General features: G+C 36.8%; 1 protein-coding gene across 5 annotated transcripts in view; it reads left to right on the plus strand.

The window, feature by feature from the left end:
- The window catches only part of TENM1 (teneurin transmembrane protein 1), a 775694-nt gene that overhangs the window by 512684 nt on the left and 244101 nt on the right, over positions 1-18909 (plus strand). For all 5 annotated transcript variants that reach the window (XM_032391374.1, XM_032391377.1, XM_032391378.1 and 2 more), the window contains 4 exons: positions 10326-10525; positions 11624-11834; positions 16769-16870; positions 18186-18380. In XM_032391374.1, the coding sequence (XP_032247265.1) occupies positions 10326-10525; positions 11624-11834; positions 16769-16870; positions 18186-18380 (708 nt within the window). The remainder of the gene's footprint in view (positions 1-10325; positions 10526-11623; positions 11835-16768; positions 16871-18185; positions 18381-18909) is intronic.

Here is an 18909-nt window from a genome sequence, read left to right on the forward strand (position 1 = left end):
ACGCAACCAACTGGTGTACAGAAATAGAAATAGGATGGTTAGGTTATTAAGGGGATTAAAAGACAAAAGATGAAAAGATGATTGTTTATCACAGAAGTAGTTTGAGCTGGGCCTTGAGAAACCAGAAAAATCAATCCAAGTTGACCTTAAAGAGCGCATATTTAGGAGAATGGACTAATAGAGTAGTGGGGGGAAATGCAGATGGTAATAGCCTAAGTGGTAAATGGATAATGAAGCAATAGAGGCAGCAGATGGAGACAGCTTGGCAAGGAAAGGAAGGAGATAAATAGTATGATAACTAGATGAAGGGGCAGTTGGGTCATTTTAGTTTTTTTTTTTTTTTTTTTTAAAGAGAGACTTGTGCTTGTTTGAAGACAAAGAATAAGAAACCAGTAGAGAGGGAGACATCGAGGATGCCAGTAAGAAAAGAGAGAGTGAAGGGACCAAAGTCTGGACAGGAGAAAAGATGAGGGAGGAGCCTCAGAGAGAAACTGGGACACGGAATTTTATGGCACACTGAGTATGAGAGAGGCATTTTGATATTACGGAAATGAGAGAGGTAGGAGTTCCAAAAGAGGACCCAGTAAGTGTTCCATAGAGAGCATGAGCGGGGGCGAGCAGCAGAGGGAGAGGGAGAAGCAGACTCCTTGCTGAGCAGGGAGCCCAACGTGGGGCTCGGTCCCAGGACCCTGGGATCATGACCTGAGCCGAAGGCAGATGCTTCACCGACTGAGCCACCCAGGCACACCAGTATTATTGTTACTATGTGTAGTGAGTCTTGCTTGTGAGAAGAAGTTTTAATCTGATATTATTGAAGATTTTCCAGGTTCCTTAAAGATAGAAATTAAAGGTGATAGCAAATACAACAACCCATGAGAACTGGTGCCTCTGCAGGCTGCTGCTTTTTCCCGAGGCCTAGAACAAGAAGTTGTATAACCCCCTTATGACTCTCAACTATGGGATAGGTGGGTCATAATATAATTGCCTTTATTAAATGCCCGGTAAGTAGACATCAAGATTTTAGACAGCCATGACTGCCCTGTCCTCTGGGAACTTACATTCTAAGATACAAAAGGGGGTGCTGGATAAATTGAGCCATGACCAGCCCTCCTGCCACCATTCCAAAGTCCAGAAGGATGTGATGATGATAATCTACATATAACTAACGTCTAACATTGTATAAAAATATAGAAAATAGGCACCCCTAACTGTGTGCTACCAATTACATGTTCCAAAATACTGACCAGGAGACAGTTCAGCTTCTAGGTAGATGACCATCTAAAACCACTTGGAAACACATCAAAACTCTTATGACAGGTCATGATAGTTTGTGTGTGTGTGTGTGTGCAGGCTCTGCATGCCAATTTAGAGCTTAGAACCATATCTTTTGGAACAGCTTTGTTAATTTACATACTATATAATTCACCAATTTAAAGTGTACAATTCGGCAATTCTTAGCATATTCAGAGTTGTGTAGCCATCATCACTATTTAATTCTAGAATATTTTCATCACACCGAAAAGAAACCTCATAGGCATTGGCATTTACCCCATATCCCTACTTCTCCCCAGCCCCTGGCAACCACTAATCTATTTCCTGTCTTTATAGATTTGCCTATGTGTACATTTTATATAAATGGAATCATATAATGTGTATTCTTTTGTATCTGGCTTCTTTCAGTTAACATAATGTTTTCAAAGTTTGTCCATGTTGTGGCATGTATGGATACTTCATTCCTTTTTATGGTTGAATAATATTCCACTGTGTGAGTATACCATATTTTGTTTATCCACTCATCAATTGATGGACCTTTTGTGGATTTTCACTTTTTTTTTGGCTATTATAAATAATGATGCTATAAGCATTCATGTACAAGTTTTTGTGAGAACACCTGTTTTCAGTTTTTTTGAGAGGCCAGGGGCAAAAGGGTACCAATTTCTCCACATTTGTCAACACTTGTTATTGTCTATCATTTTTATTTTAGCTATCCTAGCAGGTATGAAGTGGTATCTCATTGTGGTTTTAACTTGCATGTCCTTGATGACTAATGATGTTGAGCCCCTTTTCCTGTGTTATTGGCCATTTGTATTTCTTCTTTGGAGAAATGTCTATTCCATCCTTTGCCCATTTTTCAGTTGGTTTATTTGTATTTTTATTGGTGAGTTGGTAAGTCTTCTTAATGTATTCTAGATACAAGCCTCTTTTCCAATATATGATTTGCAAATATTTTCTCCCATTCTGTAGACAGTCTCTTGACTTTCTTGATGGTGTCCTTTGAGGCACAAAAGTTTAATTTTGACAAAGTCAAATATATCTATTTTTTCTTTTGTTTTATGTGCTTTTGATATCATATCTAAGAACCTATATCAAACTCCAGGTCACAAAGATTTATGCCTGTGTTTTCATCTGAGAATTTTATAGGTTTAGTTCTTAAATGTAGATATTTGGTCCATTTTGAGTTAATTTTTGTATATGGTATGAGGGATTGGTTCAACTTCACTCTTTTGTTTGTGGATATCTACTTGTCCATCACCACTAGTTGAATTTCTTTCCCTCATTGAATTGTCTTGGTGCCCTTGTTGAAATTCGGCTGACCACAAATATGATGTTTTATTCCTTAACTCTCAATTCTACTCCATTGATCTATATATCTATTGTAATACCAGTATGATTACTGTAGCTTTGTAATAAGTCTTGAAATCAGGAAGTGTGAGGCCTCCAGTGTTTTCCTATTTTTTTAAGATTGCTTTAGTTATTATGGATTCCTTGAATTTCCAGATGAATTTTAGCTCAGCTTGTGTATTTCTGGAAAATAGGAGTTAGAATTTTGATAGGGATTGCGTTGAATCTGTCAATCAGTTTAGGAAGTATTGCCATTTTAATAATAGTAAATCTTGTAATCCATGAATATGGATGTTTCCATTTATTTAGGCCTTCGTTAATTTCTTTCAGTGATGTTTTGTATTTCTCAGTGTACAAGTCTTGCAACTTTTTTAAAAAAGATTTATTTATTTTAGAGAGGGAGAGAAAGTGCGCAAGCCAGTGTGAGCTGGGGGCAGGGAGGGGCAGAGGGAGAAGGAAAGAATCTTCAAGCAGACTCCCCACTGAACATGGAGCCCAATCTGGGGCTCCATCCCAGGACCCTGAAATCATGACCTGAGCTGAAACCAAAAGTTGGACACTCACACAACTGAGCCACTCAGGCACCTTAACTTGCAGCTTTTTTTGTTAAATTTATCTCTAAGTTTTTTTATTTTTTTTTTATGATATTATAAGTGGAAATCCTTTCTTTAATTCCCTTTTTTGACTTTTCATTGCATGGTCCATATTTATTCATTAACCTTTGAATATGTTTGTTTTTGTTTTTGTTTTTGTTTTGCTAGTGGCAATATTATATTCTTTTACGGAGATTTTTTATACCATGTTGACCCATGACTCTGAGTCAATGTTGAAATATGCAAAAATGTGATGATAAATTTGAGTTTTATATCGATTCAAGTTTTCACCAAAGAAATTCAAAGACATTGACCACTTCATGTACCATTGGTAATAATCCACAGACTGAGATTCTACAAACGTAATTTGTGTTTCATTGTGTGAGATTGTATATCAAGTCAGGAGAGCCTGAAATTTGGAAACTAATGTTTGTGAATACTATTTAATGGTCATTATAACACACCAGAAGAACTGAAATTTTTAAAAAAATTTTAGGAAAGTGGAAATCCTTATGACAGAACTTAAGTACTTCTAAAAATCAGAGAATTGAGTCTTTTAAACAATAATCTGTTCAACAAACAGATATACAGGGTCAAAATGCAATTCAAAATTAGTCTTTTAATTAATGGTGAGATTTTAACAAGACCATTTCACTTCCATCTGAGATGTATGTAATACTAGATGAGCTACTGTACTGGAATCTGAAGTATTTCAGTGTCTGGACGTAATTGTTTACACTTACATACTAATGTATTTCTCAAGTGTAATATTTGCTAATGGACTTTTCCACACAATCAGCTATCTATTATCAGTGTCAAGAAGGCAGGGGTATTTTATTTCTAAACATATTTTATTCACAGTTATTCCCAAAGGCCTTTGTGTGGAGATGTTTCAGTTCTTCCTCCCACTAAACCTTGTACTGAAATGTCAAAGTAAATGATCAACATTACTAAGTAAATCATCAAAATTACCATTTTATTAATTCATCTAAACAATATTTACCAAGTGCCTACTATGTACAAGGTTCATTCTTCCTTTTCTTTCTCCTGCATACTCCTGGGTTATAGAACTGAAATAAAAAGCATGTGTAATACACAATCTGGAAAATCTCTCCCTGAAGAACTGAGAGTTGAATACATATTTTTCTTCAACAGTTCATGTAAAGAAAATTATACATGGCTACTTAGATGGGAAGGGTAGGATAGGTTCTCACTGTCCCCTTTATATCTCTTGGCAGCTTTTGATCACAGGGATTAGGGGTTCATTTTACCTCCCCATTTTTTCCAAGCTCTGATACTCTAAATTTCATAATGATCTGTTAACTGTGAAACAATTATTATGTTTGAAGGAACAAAAGGAAGATGATACTTAAGCCATGAGACACACACTAGGACTAATCCAGGTGAAAGACCACACCAAAGGTATTTGTTGATGTCTTTTGAGGATTTTGAACGTGCTATAGGATGACGTGAAGGGCAAATATGATCTTAAGGCATGTTTCTTTTTCATCCCTTTGGACAACATTCCCTTCAGTTAATAAAGCCGGTTATCTTCTTAGCTTAGATACATTTTATGGAACTTGCAAATCCCTTAAAAGACTGCTAAGACTGCTGTTACAGACAACACCACAGCCTTTAACCTGGTCAGTTTTACACGAGGACCTGATATTAGAATCTTTTTAATGACTGCATGTCAGTATCTTCTACTCATGTTTCACTGAGTTTTGTGCAGGATCATTAAATCCAGTCTAGCTACATCAAGTAGAAAAAATAAATACATGTATATGTCCAGCCTAGAGTTACTTACCCCTGTCTTACAAGGACAATGTTGTTAATAATTATGGTCTTAGTATTCAGGTATGTGTCTGAGTCTAGAGATAACGAATCCTTGGTTTAGTCGATACAGCCACTGCGCACAGTGTCTGTCACCAACTCCGGGCCTCTGTATTTACCTTCCAGGTAGCTTGACCTTTTCCTTTTGAACTAAGCAACCGTCAGTTAGCTTGCCATCCTTCCACACGGCCTATCTGTCATAGGTTTTTACCACTCAGCAGTTGATGCCTGTGTTGCAAGCTATAAAGAGAGTGTTTAGCTCAAACTAAATTGGGGGATATTGGTGGGACTGTGATAACAACAGCACTGCACAGTTTGATCGGATCCGGGGCTGTCTGCTCATCCTCTTACATTTCTGCAAGGGAGTGCTCCGCTACTGGAGAACATGCTCTTCCTGGACCTTCCAATAGGGCTGTAGCGGTCTGAGTGATTAAATGACAATTAAACATTCATGTTACAGAATCCGGACCTTCGTGCTGTATTTGAGCCCTGCTGCTGACACTTTGCAAATGAGGGCTCAGAGTCCATGTTAAGTTTGGACAAAATGATTCCACTTCCTTATCCTGGCGCAGAATGTCTTCCTGAAATCACATTCCGTATTGTTTTTCTGCGGATCATTTTCTTCTCTTTAGTTTTCCCCTTTGAGCTACATTAAGAAAAAAATGAAATAGTAAATTAATTAAGAGCCACTACATTGTAACCCGTAACAAATTTCGAGAGAAGATAAAATGGAGCAGGCTATTTAGTGATGTAGACTGCTAGCAGGGAGACATCCCCCTTTCTGATGTACTCAACGCTAAAGGTTAGAGGCTGAGAAATTTTCCATCTGCAAGCTGTGAGAATTTCTCTTTAATACCAAATTGCGGCAACTCTCTTGCTATGCTATTTTTATTTAAATTACAGTCCACATGTTCATTCATGTTGTCATGTCTCTTCATCTATCTTGTTTTAACTGTGATGCAGGCTCTCAAAGGGTAAGACCATCTTTTAAAAGCATTTTTCTAAATGACTTAGTATAGATGCTTCAGATATTTACTAACACTGGTAACCAGGAAGCTCCAACAACACAACTTCACGAGTTTCTTTTGATTTAGTGAATAACATTTAAGTAGCCTCATTATGCAGTATATGATGCTATAAAGTGCAGAAGGAAGACATGGTGTAGCATTTGGTAAGGCTCGTATATAAAGGTTAATGTCCATCAGCCAGTTTTGCCCTGATTTTTTAAAAAGACAGTGTCTGCATTCATTAAAGGCTGTTTGTAGCCCCTTTAAAATAGTGTTTGTTGAACCTAATTTTAAATTATTTTCTATTTATAATAGTGTTTGAACAACCAAATGATGCATTTTAAGAAGTGATAAGAGCCCCTGACAAGGATAGCGATTGAACAAACTGAACATTAAGTTGAGAACAGAAGTATCCGCATAAACACGGTCTGTTAATTGTCTGCTCTTTGAAGACATCTGTCAGCTCTAGGACCCTAAGAGTTAAATGCATAATCAACACTCTGGGGACAAGACCGTTCTGTCTCACATGGGAAAAAGTAACTTTCAGTGAAAAATAAGGTCCTCAGTTGGTCATTTATCATCTCAAAGGGCATATTTTATTATAAATGTCAATTCCACAAAATTATGTGTCCTGTAATACATAATTATGTTCAAAATTGCATTTAAAATCTATTATTAACAGTTAACAGTGAACATTCTTAAAATAGTTATTACTCTTGGCCTTAACACAAAAAGCAATAATGGAGGTATTTTAGGGAGTTAAAAGCTAGAAGGCATTGGCCTCTGAATAAAGCCACTGCAGGTGTGTTTCTTAATGGGCTGTTAATTTTATAGCAAATGAACAAAAGGACAGAGACCATGTGTGTTTTTAAACTGTGTTTGGTGTGGAGAAAGAGTTGATGGCTGAAAAATATAAAGGCAGTATGAAATGAGACCAAAATGAATTTTCCTTCTTGAAGTGTGATCCTTGTGGCTTAAAACCAAGGCAAACTGATTCTTGCCCCTCCTCTTCTATCCCTTCCCTCCCCACCACCACTTAACAGAGAATTCCACAGAAACATATAATAAACTAGCACATCAGAAATAATTAGAAAATATGGTGATAAATAATAAAGATCTGCTTGTCCAAACTCGACATCCTCTCACACTAACCAGCTCCTTCTAGGTTTCTTGTTTTTGCTACTGGTATTGTCTGAGTCACCCGAACTCAACGACCATGGGGCCAGTTTTGACCCTTCCTTAGCCTCCATACCTAGCATCCCAGTGTCCTAAGAACCTTGCTTTTCAATACGTAGGCTATGGATCATGCAACATGGGCATTACTTGGGAACTTGTGAGAAATATCCGACCTCAGACCTACTGAATCATAATTTGCATGTTAGCAAGACGTCCTTCCTTAAGCACATTCAAGTTTGAGAAGCGCTGCACTAGAATCTTCCTTTACATTGTCTTCTTTCTTCTTTCTTTTTTTTCTTCCTGAGAAAATAACTTTTATTATTATAAATCAGTCTTTTTATATTTTAAATATATTTTTTTTGTAAAATATATGTCTTCAGATTTTACTTTTTAATTCAGAGTGATGACTCTTGCCTTTTAACATAAGCATTCAGTTCATTGCTCTTTATTTTATTATAATTTATCTTCCATCTTCTTCACGTTTTCTAATTGATCCATCCAGCCTGTGCCTTCCCTTTCTTGCCTTAGTTTAGATAAATTATTTTTATCTCAGTATTATTTTCTCTATGCTAGCTTGAAAAATAGATTTTTATTTTTTAGTATTTATGCTTGAAAGTACAATAAGATTTTTAAAATTTATAATAATCTGAAGTTCATTGATATTTGTATCATTCTTTAGGATAACCCAGTTTTATACTTCCTCAATAATATGTGATTTTTTTAACTTTATTGAGCAAAAATTGACAAGTACAATTGTATATATTTAAAGTATACAATGTGCTGATTTCATATATCTATACAATGTAGAAATGATTAAAAAGGTCAAGATAATTAACACATCCATCACCTCACATAGTTAACATTTTGGTGTGGTAAGAATGCTTAAGATCTACTCTCAACAACATTCAAGTATATAATACTGTATTATTAACTATAGTCACCTTGCTCTACGTTAGATTGTCAGAGCTCCTCTTATAACTAAAAATTTGTACCCTTTGACCTACATCACCCCATTTCTCCCTCCCTCCAGCCCTGGCAGCCAATCTAGTTTCTGTTTCTATGAAATTGGCTTTTATTCTTTTATAGATTCCACACATAAGCGATATCATGCAAGATTTGTCTTTCTCTGTCTGGCTTAGTTTACTTAGCATAATGCCCTCCAGATTCATCCATGTTGTTGCAAATGGCAGGATTTCCTTTTTTTTTTTTTTTTGGCAGCTGAATAATATTTCATTGCCTGTGTGTGTACATATATATACACACAATGGAGTATTTTATACATATATGTATTGTATATTGTGTGTATATATATAATATACACATCACATTCTCTTTATCCACTCTTCCATCAAAGGATATTTAGGTTCTTTCCATATCTTGGCTGTTGTGAGTATTGCTGCAGTGAATGTGGTGTGGATAGCCCTTCAGGATTTTGATTTCAGTTCCTTTGGATATATACCCAGAAGTGGGATTGCTGGATCATATGGTAGTTCTATTTTTTGAGGACCCACCATACTGTTTTCCAAAACAACCGTACCATTTTGCATACCCGCCAACAGTGTGTAAGGGTATAATGGTTCCCTTTTCTCCACATCCTTACAACATTTGTTATTTCTTATCTTTTTGATAATAGCCAGCCTAACAGGGTATGAGGTGATAGCTCATTATGGGTTTGATTTGCATTTTCCCCAATGATTAGAGATGTTGAGCACCTTTTCATATACCTATTGGCCATTAGTATGTCTTTTTTGAAAAAATGTTCAAGTCCTTTGCCCATTTTTAAATTGGATTATTTGCTTTTTTACTATTTAGTTGTATGAATTCTTTATATATTCTGGATATTCAACCCTTATCAGATATATGGTTTGCAAATAATTTTCTCCCATTCTGTAGGTTGCCTTTTCAATTTATTGATTGTTCCTTTTGCTGTGCAGAGCCCTCTAGTTTGATGTAGTCCCACTTGTTTATTTTACAGTTGACTGGAATGGACTTATCCCATGTGAACTGTTGAGCCCACTGTAAATTTAGATCTTTATATCATTAGGCCTGAATTATTGCTCCATAATTCTCTATCATCCCTGTGTTTCCCTGCTCTAAATCATCCTACCTTCTGCTTCAAGATTAGTCTTTCTAATGTACCCAAATATTTCCCCTCTTCTTAAAAACCCTTAATGGCTTTCCATCCTTTACTTGATAAACCCTCAGGACTGGCACTCAAGGCCCTATGATGCCATCCTTTCCCTCCAGCCCTATCTTCAACTGCTCTCTATAGGCACATACCCTACACCATAGCTTTAGAAGTTTCTCTCCTCTTTGTTTTGGTACAGAGTTCCTTCCCTGTGGAACATTCTTCTCAACAGCTCTGTTGAAATCTTCTCCCCCCTTTAAGGCCCCTCTTCAGTACTACTTCCCATAAATACCCTTTTCTCATTCATTCATTCATTGAATAAATATGTATGGAGCATAGACTGCGTACATTCTTCTAGTTACTGGGGATAAAGCAAGGAACAAAACAGCCACAGCCTCATGGAGCTTATATTCTATTGGGAGAAAATAGGCAATAGACAAGTAAAACATGTGGTTTCTTAGGAGGTGATAAATACTAAGAAGAAAAATAAAGGATGTTAAAAGGCATAGAGACAGCTAAGAATGAGGAGTATCCTCCAACCAAATACCCTTTACTCCTTTGAATACCCAGAGCACTTATTTTCCTTTACAACATGGTTACTTGTACATGTGTCCTATTTCCTCTCATGTATTCAAAACTCCTTGAGCGCAAGAACTGCATCTTGTTCATCGTTGTATCTCCTGTAGCTACCCAGACCATGCTCACTAAATAGTGGTGAAAATGAATCAAATGATGGAAATAAATGCAATAGTAGTTCAAGAGAAGGAAGAGACTGGTACATTGGTTGGTTGTGGAAGGCTCCTTGGAAGATATTTGATTTGGGTAAAGCCTTGAAATACAGGTAGGGTAGGGAGGAAAAAAGAGCTTAGGAAGTCATTTTGATGTATTTGTGCTGAAAAACTAAAAACCACTGCTTTATACGTTAAGATTAATATCATGTGCAATTTTCTTTACCTTTAAAACCAGTGTTTCAGAAGGGACGGGCGATAGACACTGGAGAAGTTGACATTGGTGCACAGGTCATGCAGACCATTCCACCCGGCTTATTCTGGCGTTTCCAGATTACTATCCACCATCCTATATACCTGAAATTCAATATTTCTTTAGCCAAGGACTCTCTGCTGGGAATTTATGGCAGAAGAAACATTCCACCTACACACACGCAGGTATTTAATGTTATAGGTATTTCTTGACCCTTCTAGAGGGCGGTGGGATGAATAGTTCAGGGTTTGTGACTTGCAAGGTATGTGGGGGTCAAATGTAAAGGCAGACAATGTTTGTAATGGGCAAATATCCAAAATAATCACACTCAGATGAATGAAAAGGAAATGACATTGAGAAATAAGCAATAGCATTTAGCAGAACAAATTCAGAAAAGAAAGTTTAAGAAAATACTCTTGAAACTTGAATTCTGTTTCCTGGAACAGGATTATTGTGAGCTTTCCCCACCCCCTCATCTTATTTAGCTTTTGGGCCCACACCCCCCCCCCTTAGCTGGCTCCATATGGCCTTGACCCCTTGTCCCAATGAAGAATGCAAAGCAATAAAGGAAATGAGTCCAAAAGGGAGGTTTTATCTTACAGGTAGAAAATTTTTCTTGTTATTGTTAATAATAACTTAAATATGTAAAACCTCTATGGTTTACAAAGCCCTTCTATAAATGTTAGCCACCTGATTTCTCTCATTTTTTTCCCTTATCTCTTCCTTGCACGAACCCATTTGGGGTCCTGCTCCATCTAAGAAGTAGCATAAGGAATCATAATCATCAGGGGATTGCTTTTTTTTGAACAGATATGACTGTAGTCCAAACCTTACCTTCTGTATGGGAATTCAAATGTGACTCTTAAAAAAAAGTCCAAGGAAATGTGTGCCATATGCTTGTCCACTGATTAAAGGAAAAGAGGGGGTTCTTTGAATATTTAAATATGCTACCACAAAGGTAGTAAATTATGATGAATGTTCTCAAATTTTTGACTGTTTACTTGTTTTAAAAACTGTAAAACTCTTGAATTTGTAGAGAAGATCATGGTCACATTTTTGAGGGGAATGTGTGGTTCCAAATATCTTTTATCTGATACTTCAGTAAAATATCAAGATTCTCTTGCCTAAGGGTGTTTAAGTATACTTAAGAACGAATAACTTCTTCTTTCACTTTGCCTCCCTCAGAGAAGTATGAAGTGTGAAATAGGGCAATTGAAGTTAAAGTTGTTCATTAGTCTAGAAGTAAAAGTAGTGGCTCATATTTGTGTGTGTGTTTGTTCCAGTTTGATTTTGTAAAATTGATGGATGGAAAACAACTGGTCAAGCAGGATTCTAAGGGCTCTGATGATACCCAGCACTCCCCTCGGAACCTGATCTTAACCTCACTGCAAGAGACCGGTTTCATAGAGTATATGGACCAAGGGCCTTGGTATCTGGCATTTTACAATGATGGAAAAAAGATGGAGCAAGTATTTGTGTTAACCACAGCAATCGGTAAGCTGCCTTGACAATTATTTTGAATTAACAGCAGAGTTCTAGAAAGAGATCAGTGATTAAAGTGATACAGATGTTGTTTAAACTCATTGCTCGTTCTGCCTTAAAGTCCTTATTCAAGATAGGTCACTATGAGAAAGGCTTATATTGTTGTCATTAATGTTGTTTAAATGCTGATTAAGATTTTTTTAATGCTGCATTATTTGCTGCTATTGTAGGATAGTTGCCATGTACCTTTTTTTGTTTTCAAAAGGAATAATCACCTGGATAATCATATTACCAGGGCTGCATTGATGAACAACTTCAAGGAAGTAGGGAGTAAGCAAGAGAATCTCTGTTAATTCAAGAGCTATTAGAAAAGAAAAGGCAGTGTAAGACTGTTGAATCACAGACCTGTACCTCTGAAACAAATAATACACTATATGTTAAAAAAAAGAAGAAGAAGAAGATAGTAGGAAGGGAAAAATGAAGGGGGGAGAAATCGGAGGGGGAGACGAACCGTGAGAGACTATGGACTCTGAGAAACAAACTGAGGGTTCTAGAGGGGAGGGAGGTGAGGAGTTGGGTTAGCCTGGTGATGGGTATTAAAGAGGGCACGTATTGAATGGAGCACTGGGTGTTATACGCAAACAATGAATCATGGAACACTACATCAAAAACTAATGATGTAATGTATGGTGATTAACATAACATAATAAAAAAAAAAGAAAAGAAAAGGCAGATAAATGCCTCTTGAAGTGGAAAAACTAGCATCAGTCCAGTTCTTCTTTAGCACAGCTGGTTCTAGAACCATTGTGCCTTCAAAATACAACCTAAGAGTATTTAGAGAAGAGTCTTAGGGACAATAACTTGGGTCACTCAGAGCCCTTTCTTGTAGAATTTTTAGCCCTGAGGGGAAACATTTCATAGACACAGTATTTTACTGTGTGAATTTTCCTAAAACACATGTCTTTTAAAAGAAGGGAAAATATTTTACAGCTGTCAGTTTTCTATACAACTCTCACCACTTTATCCTTTAGTTAACCTGTTCAACCATATGTTTAGAAAGATGTGTTGACTGTTAATAGATATACCATCTGCTCTTTGTAACAATTATGTTCTATTTTTACTTGATGCTGAAGACCTTGAGTCAGTAGAAAATGGTATTCCAGCCATAAGAGTATCAAAAACTTTCCTCTAAAGTAATCAGAAAGGCTATAAAAATGCACTGATGATTTTTTCCCTGGAGAAAAACTCCACTGATTTTACATCTTCAAAAGACAACGTTATTTGTTAAATTAGAAAAAAGTATTTTAAGTCATGACACTATTTTGCAACGCTCACAGACTCAGTGGAGCAGATTTAATAGATCTAGCTTTCATGATATTTTTCTGTCAAGACCCAATTTTGATAATGCAAAGGCCAATGAGTTATGAGAGGTTGAGTTTCTCCTCAGACATCAAGCAGTTAGAAGATCTAAAATATTTGTGAAGATGTTCTCCCTTCTTGTTATCCTTACCACTAAGTTCAAGTTAAAACACTAACCCAACTATTAACCTTTCAAAAATCAATAGACCCAGAAACATGCTTGAAGTTTTTTTTCCCTCTCTTACTTCCTCCCAAAAAGAAGCTAACCTTTGAGATAGAATTCTTATTATCCAGATACCAAGCTGTCAGTATCATATGCAACAAAGTATTTGCTTTTTCCTTATGCTAGTCAGGTTTTTTTTTTACTTCTCCTGAAGCAACAGAAACACTTTTCCTGCAATTCCACTTAAAGAGAATCCAAGTAAATTTCTGAAAAAAAATCAAAGGTATTAAGTTATTTACTCTAAATTCTCCCCATTATTTTTTATGTTTTTTATAATTTATCCTAATTATAGTAAAAAGAGGCTAATATATTTGATTAAGCAATTTAAGCTTAGCATGATGAAACTATGCTAAAATGCTGTTCATTCTCTTTCATGATAATGTTAGAATCAGTTGATTGATCTTAACTATATTTGGTCCGCTACTAATAAGGGTCAAGACAGTATTAACAACCAACATTTATTGAATAACTAATATAGGTTAGCCGCTGGCCTATATTAATATATATTATTTTCTAGTAGTATAGACAGAGTTGCCAATATCCCCTAATCTCAGCCAACCTGCTCTGTAACATGATAATATATACCATTTATGGAGTGCCATTCTGCCCCCAAGCACAGTACCAGACACTTTACATTCAGTTATCTTGTTTGATTCTCATCACAACCCTGACAGCATAGGTGTAGTGATATTTATATAATAAATAAGGAAATGGAGGCTTGGAATGAGTAAATAATCTGACTCTCACAGCCAGCAAGTGGCAAAATTGAGATTTGAGACACCCAGTATGTCTGATTCCAAAGCCCATGCCCTTTATACCAAAATTACTCCATCAGACTATTCATTACCTTGAGTTCCTCCCATAAGAAAACCTGCCAGAAACAAAACCCATCCATCAGTGCAGATGCAGATACCAAGGGGCTTTAGACTCTGGAAGAAGAACAGAGTTTTATGCATAGAACTTTAAAATCCTCCTCAAGTCTAATGAACTGTGGTCAAGGAAGCGATTCTGAAGTAAGATTAAAAAGATGGAAGGCAAAATTTCATGGAGGCCAGTGTAAATAGAAAAACACATTCTTTTTCACCTCTGGTTACTTACGTGCTCCTGCTGTAGCCATCCTCCTCCCAGTGTATCTTTCATACCTGGTGGAGGTGGCAGCTTCCAGAACCTCCCTATATTGCCTTCTCTTCTCGCTTGCATTGCTGGTGTTAAGCTCCATGCAGCAGTGTGGGCCCAGGGACAGATCTTAGATAAGTCAATAAGATGGAGGGATTTTTATTTATTTTGATAGCGAACTTTATTAAACATTTTTTCTACAATAGCTACATTCCCACAAGGCTGCTTCCATAAAGTTGTCAATAGGAGCTGGTGTGAAATTAAATTCAACTATATTTACCTTCGAAAGTGTCCTCTAGGGCCTCCTATTAACCATCCAGGGCAGGGGAAATCCAAATGTAGATCTAAAAAGTGCCACTATTGCTTGGTACAAGAAAGATGGATTAAGTAGAAAATAGAGAAATGGTTGTTCCATCTTTGAATGAAAAAAAACTCTTTGTGCCTTTTTATAATGACCTTTTAAATAAATTAATGATTTTATGAAAATAACTAATGTTTTAACAAGTTAAAAATGGGTAGCTCTTTGTCAAATGCTCCATTCCTGCCAGACCAATTGTAGTTCAGCAAATGCCACATATAAATTTCTTATCCAGTTCAGTTTTCGAACACAGGGATCAGAGAACAGATTATCATAAACCTACAAAGAGCCATCTGATGTATTCACATGGGGGTGAGAAGAAAAATCTCCTCTGCGTGATAATAGAGTGGCTCTCCACACAGCCACTGGATTCATTCTCAGCTTTCTAAGCATTCCCCAAATAAACTAGATACCACTTTCTTCCTCTTGCTTTTATTCTACCCAAGGTGGAACTCCAAGTCTAGATCAGAAGTTGTCTAACTATGGAAGTTTACTATCTGAAGCGTTGGTTCGCAATGCTTTAAGGCAGTGAGCATCTGCAGGGTCAACTGAGGTTTTTGTTAGAATGTGGATCACTGGGCTGCATCCTTCAGATTCAGGAGATCTGGAATGAAGCCTAGGCATCTGCATTTTAGGTGCTTCCGGTGATCCTCCTGATACTGGTGGTCAAAAGGCCACAATTGAAGAAATGCTATTTCCCAACCCTCATTATAAATTCTCATAGTTGAGTAGAAGTTGCCAAGACCACTTCCTAGAATATCTCCTTCTAATTGGAAATAGCTTATGCAAGTGAAACTAGACCAAGTAGATAATTTGGATTGAAAAGGAAAAACTGGTACATACGAGAAGTATGAGTTTAATGGGCCAGAGCATAAAATTCTGAATCCAAGAATGCTAAGTATGGAAAATTTCCAGAAGGAGTAATGAGAAGATGATTTAAAAAAGAAAATTGAAAGAAGAAAGCACACATACCATAATAGTTCATGGACTTGGAATTTGATTTTATTATACTCTCATACAATTTTAAACTAGAAATAATTTTTGTCATTGTCGGAGCCTGACTTTTGTATAACTTCATACCTTTTCAGCCAAGTTACTTACCACAAGAATTATCAAAGTTCTGTCTCACTGCACATCTTTATGTCACCAGAACTACCTGTGGGCACCTTCAGAGCCTTCTCAATTCCCCTGAAACCTATTCTTCTCTAAGAATGGATTGAAGGGAAATTAGTGGCAGAGACCTGATAAGCATTTACAGTCAAGAAAGCATTTCTCAACAAAATGCTTAGGTTCTAATGCTTTTAGTGGTGTTGAATTTAATATGAACACTTACTCAGTCTCATAATATGAACACTTACTTTAAAAGCCTTCCATTGTCACTTATTAATGAAAATGAAATACTGATTATCATATTTAAGCTGTCAAGATGGTAGATTAAACATTTTAAGATGATAGAGAAGAAATTTTTTGTTTGTTAAAACCTAAATTTGAAAAATAAACAGTAGACTGAGTCTTTTGGGTTGCAATTTTAAGCCCATTTTGCTTTTGATAAATGTCCTAGGATTATAGTCCTATAATCCTAGGACATTTTTAGCTTTGTCATGAATGTCTCATAAGAATACAATTCATCTAGACCCTTTATGCACTTTAGAGATGAGGTTGGTTTTTAGTTTCACTCTTGAATAGCCAATTCAGCAATTCCAGGGCCCTTTTAATAATTTGGTACTGCATCTTACAAAAATCTTTGGCATCTGATTTTAAATAGTAAGTGCTCCAAGACAGCACAGGGCAAGATTGTTACAAGCCCAGAGTTCTTACAATTTAAAAAAAATTAAGGACACTACAGCCTGGAAGTTTGCTCATTTTTTTCCTTTTTCTCTCTATTACTAGAAATAATGGATGACTGTTCAACCAATTGCAATGGAAATGGAGAGTGTATCTCGGGCCATTGTCATTGTTTTCCAGGATTCCTTGGGCCTGACTGTGCGAGAGGTAATGTTGCTCTGTTACTCCAATTGGCTTAGGGAAATACATGTCATTTGAGAACTCAGGATCAGTAGCAATAGGAGGAGGAGGAGAAGGGGCAGTAGTAGCGATGACAAGAGCAGCAGTATCCACCCCACTGCCACCACCACCACAACCAAAAGTTGAGCACTTACCCTGCCAGACAGTGTTCTAAACACTCTGTTACCTCTTCGGATTCATACTTCCTGCGATAGCCTGGTGAGGTAGAGCTACTGTTATCCCAGTTTATTGGGCAAAGAAGCATCCTCGAAGAGGTGAAATAGGGTTACCTGACAGGTGGAATTTGTACCTAGTCGTCTGTAACTGCTTATACACACACCCATGTAAACTCAAAAGGACAGGCAGTCTCCGAACCAGTAAGTAGGCTTAAAAATTAAATACTGGCAAGTCAGAAGTTAAACTTGGCAAACTTTACTGTTTTCTAGACTTGCCCATAGTTTAATTCTTAAAAAGCTTTAGGTAAGTCACACTGTGTTTCCCCATAGGCTTACAGTTATTACCGTAGAGATGCTTTCTGCTCTTTTTTGGTATATTCTCACAGTTCTCTGTCTGCTAATGCTTTAATCTCAGGTTTCCCAGGCACTCAGTTTCTTTGGATTAAATTCTGCTCAGCTGAGAATTCTATAGCACTTGCTGCTTCCCAGGAGCATGACAGGTCTTGTAAATATGGGTATTAGGAATAAAGATGATGGCTGGTATTAAAAATTGAATAAGACAAAGATGTAGGCCCTGCCCTCAAGGAGCCCATAGTTTTAATAGGGAGCCAACAATGACAAAGCAGAGTAAGTATTCTAATAAAGGTCTGCACGCGGTGGCATGGGAGTAAACATCTGTCCAGCATAAATCTATTTAAATGTACGACTTTTTAAAGATAGCATTTCATAATATGAATAACTCCCCTATTTATCAGTTTTTACATTTTTCGGGTTTTCTTTCTAAAAGTAGCATACATCTGTTTGAGGAAGTAAAGCCATTAGAGAAAAAAACCCTAGCTTGAAATGATGATGATAATAATGATAATAATAATAATTGTTTAAAAGTATGGTGGGATCAAAAGCAAATACTCGGCATAAATTTATATTTTCATCACTTATCCTTACTCCACTCCCGTAAGAGGAAAATTCTATTTGTAATCACAAACAAGTGCCTATTTAATAAAGGCTAAGACAGAAATAGTACAAATTTTTGCCTGAAATATTAGATAAGAATCAACAGAGAATTGCCCCTTTGGAGATTTTAAAAGCATTCTGAGAACACTACAAGTTCATTTGCCAACCTTCAGATTCGTGCCCTGTGCTGTGTGGCGGGAATGGAGAATACGAGAAAGGACACTGTGTCTGCCGAAATGGCTTCAAGGGGCCAGAGTGCGACGTTCCAGAAGAGCAATGCATTGACCCAACATGCTTCGGTCACGGCACCTGCATCATGGGGGTCTGCATCTGTGTGCCAGGCTACAAAGGAGAAATATGCGAGGAAGGTCAGAGCCCCATTTTCATCTCTTGCTTCAGGCTTTTCTCTCTCTGAACTGTCCAAGTGTCACTGTGTGCTTCTAGTAGAGATGCAAGTCGTCTTTGCAAGCAGTAAATGTTCAATATGTCTTTAGTACACGGAGCAGAGGGCTGGAGTCAGGGGAGTTCATGTCTCTTCTGACAGTCTCTAATATTAACACAAGGCTGTGTCTGTGACACTCGCAGAACGGTAAGGGAAAATGGTGCTTCCCCCCGCATTTCTAACACTGTTCTATAACTTGGGAATTTCCATGTTGATGATATTAGGTGTTCATTCATATACTTTCGTTATTACACAGTACATTAGGCTACATCTTACTTTAAAGCACATGATAAAAATAATAATATATGCACATTTGGAACCATTTCGTTGAATGTTTTCTTTGGGAGCGATTTGTAATTACCATTATTATTATTGCTTTATATTATTCATTTTTACATACCTCATGCTGAAACCTGACCTCCGTGCCTAAGGAAGCCAACTTACCATTAATGAGT

This window comes from Phoca vitulina, unplaced genomic scaffold (assembly GCF_004348235.1).
Source record: "Phoca vitulina isolate PV1807 unplaced genomic scaffold, GSC_HSeal_1.0 scaffold62, whole genome shotgun sequence".
NCBI lineage: Eukaryota > Metazoa > Chordata > Mammalia > Carnivora > Phocidae > Phoca > Phoca vitulina.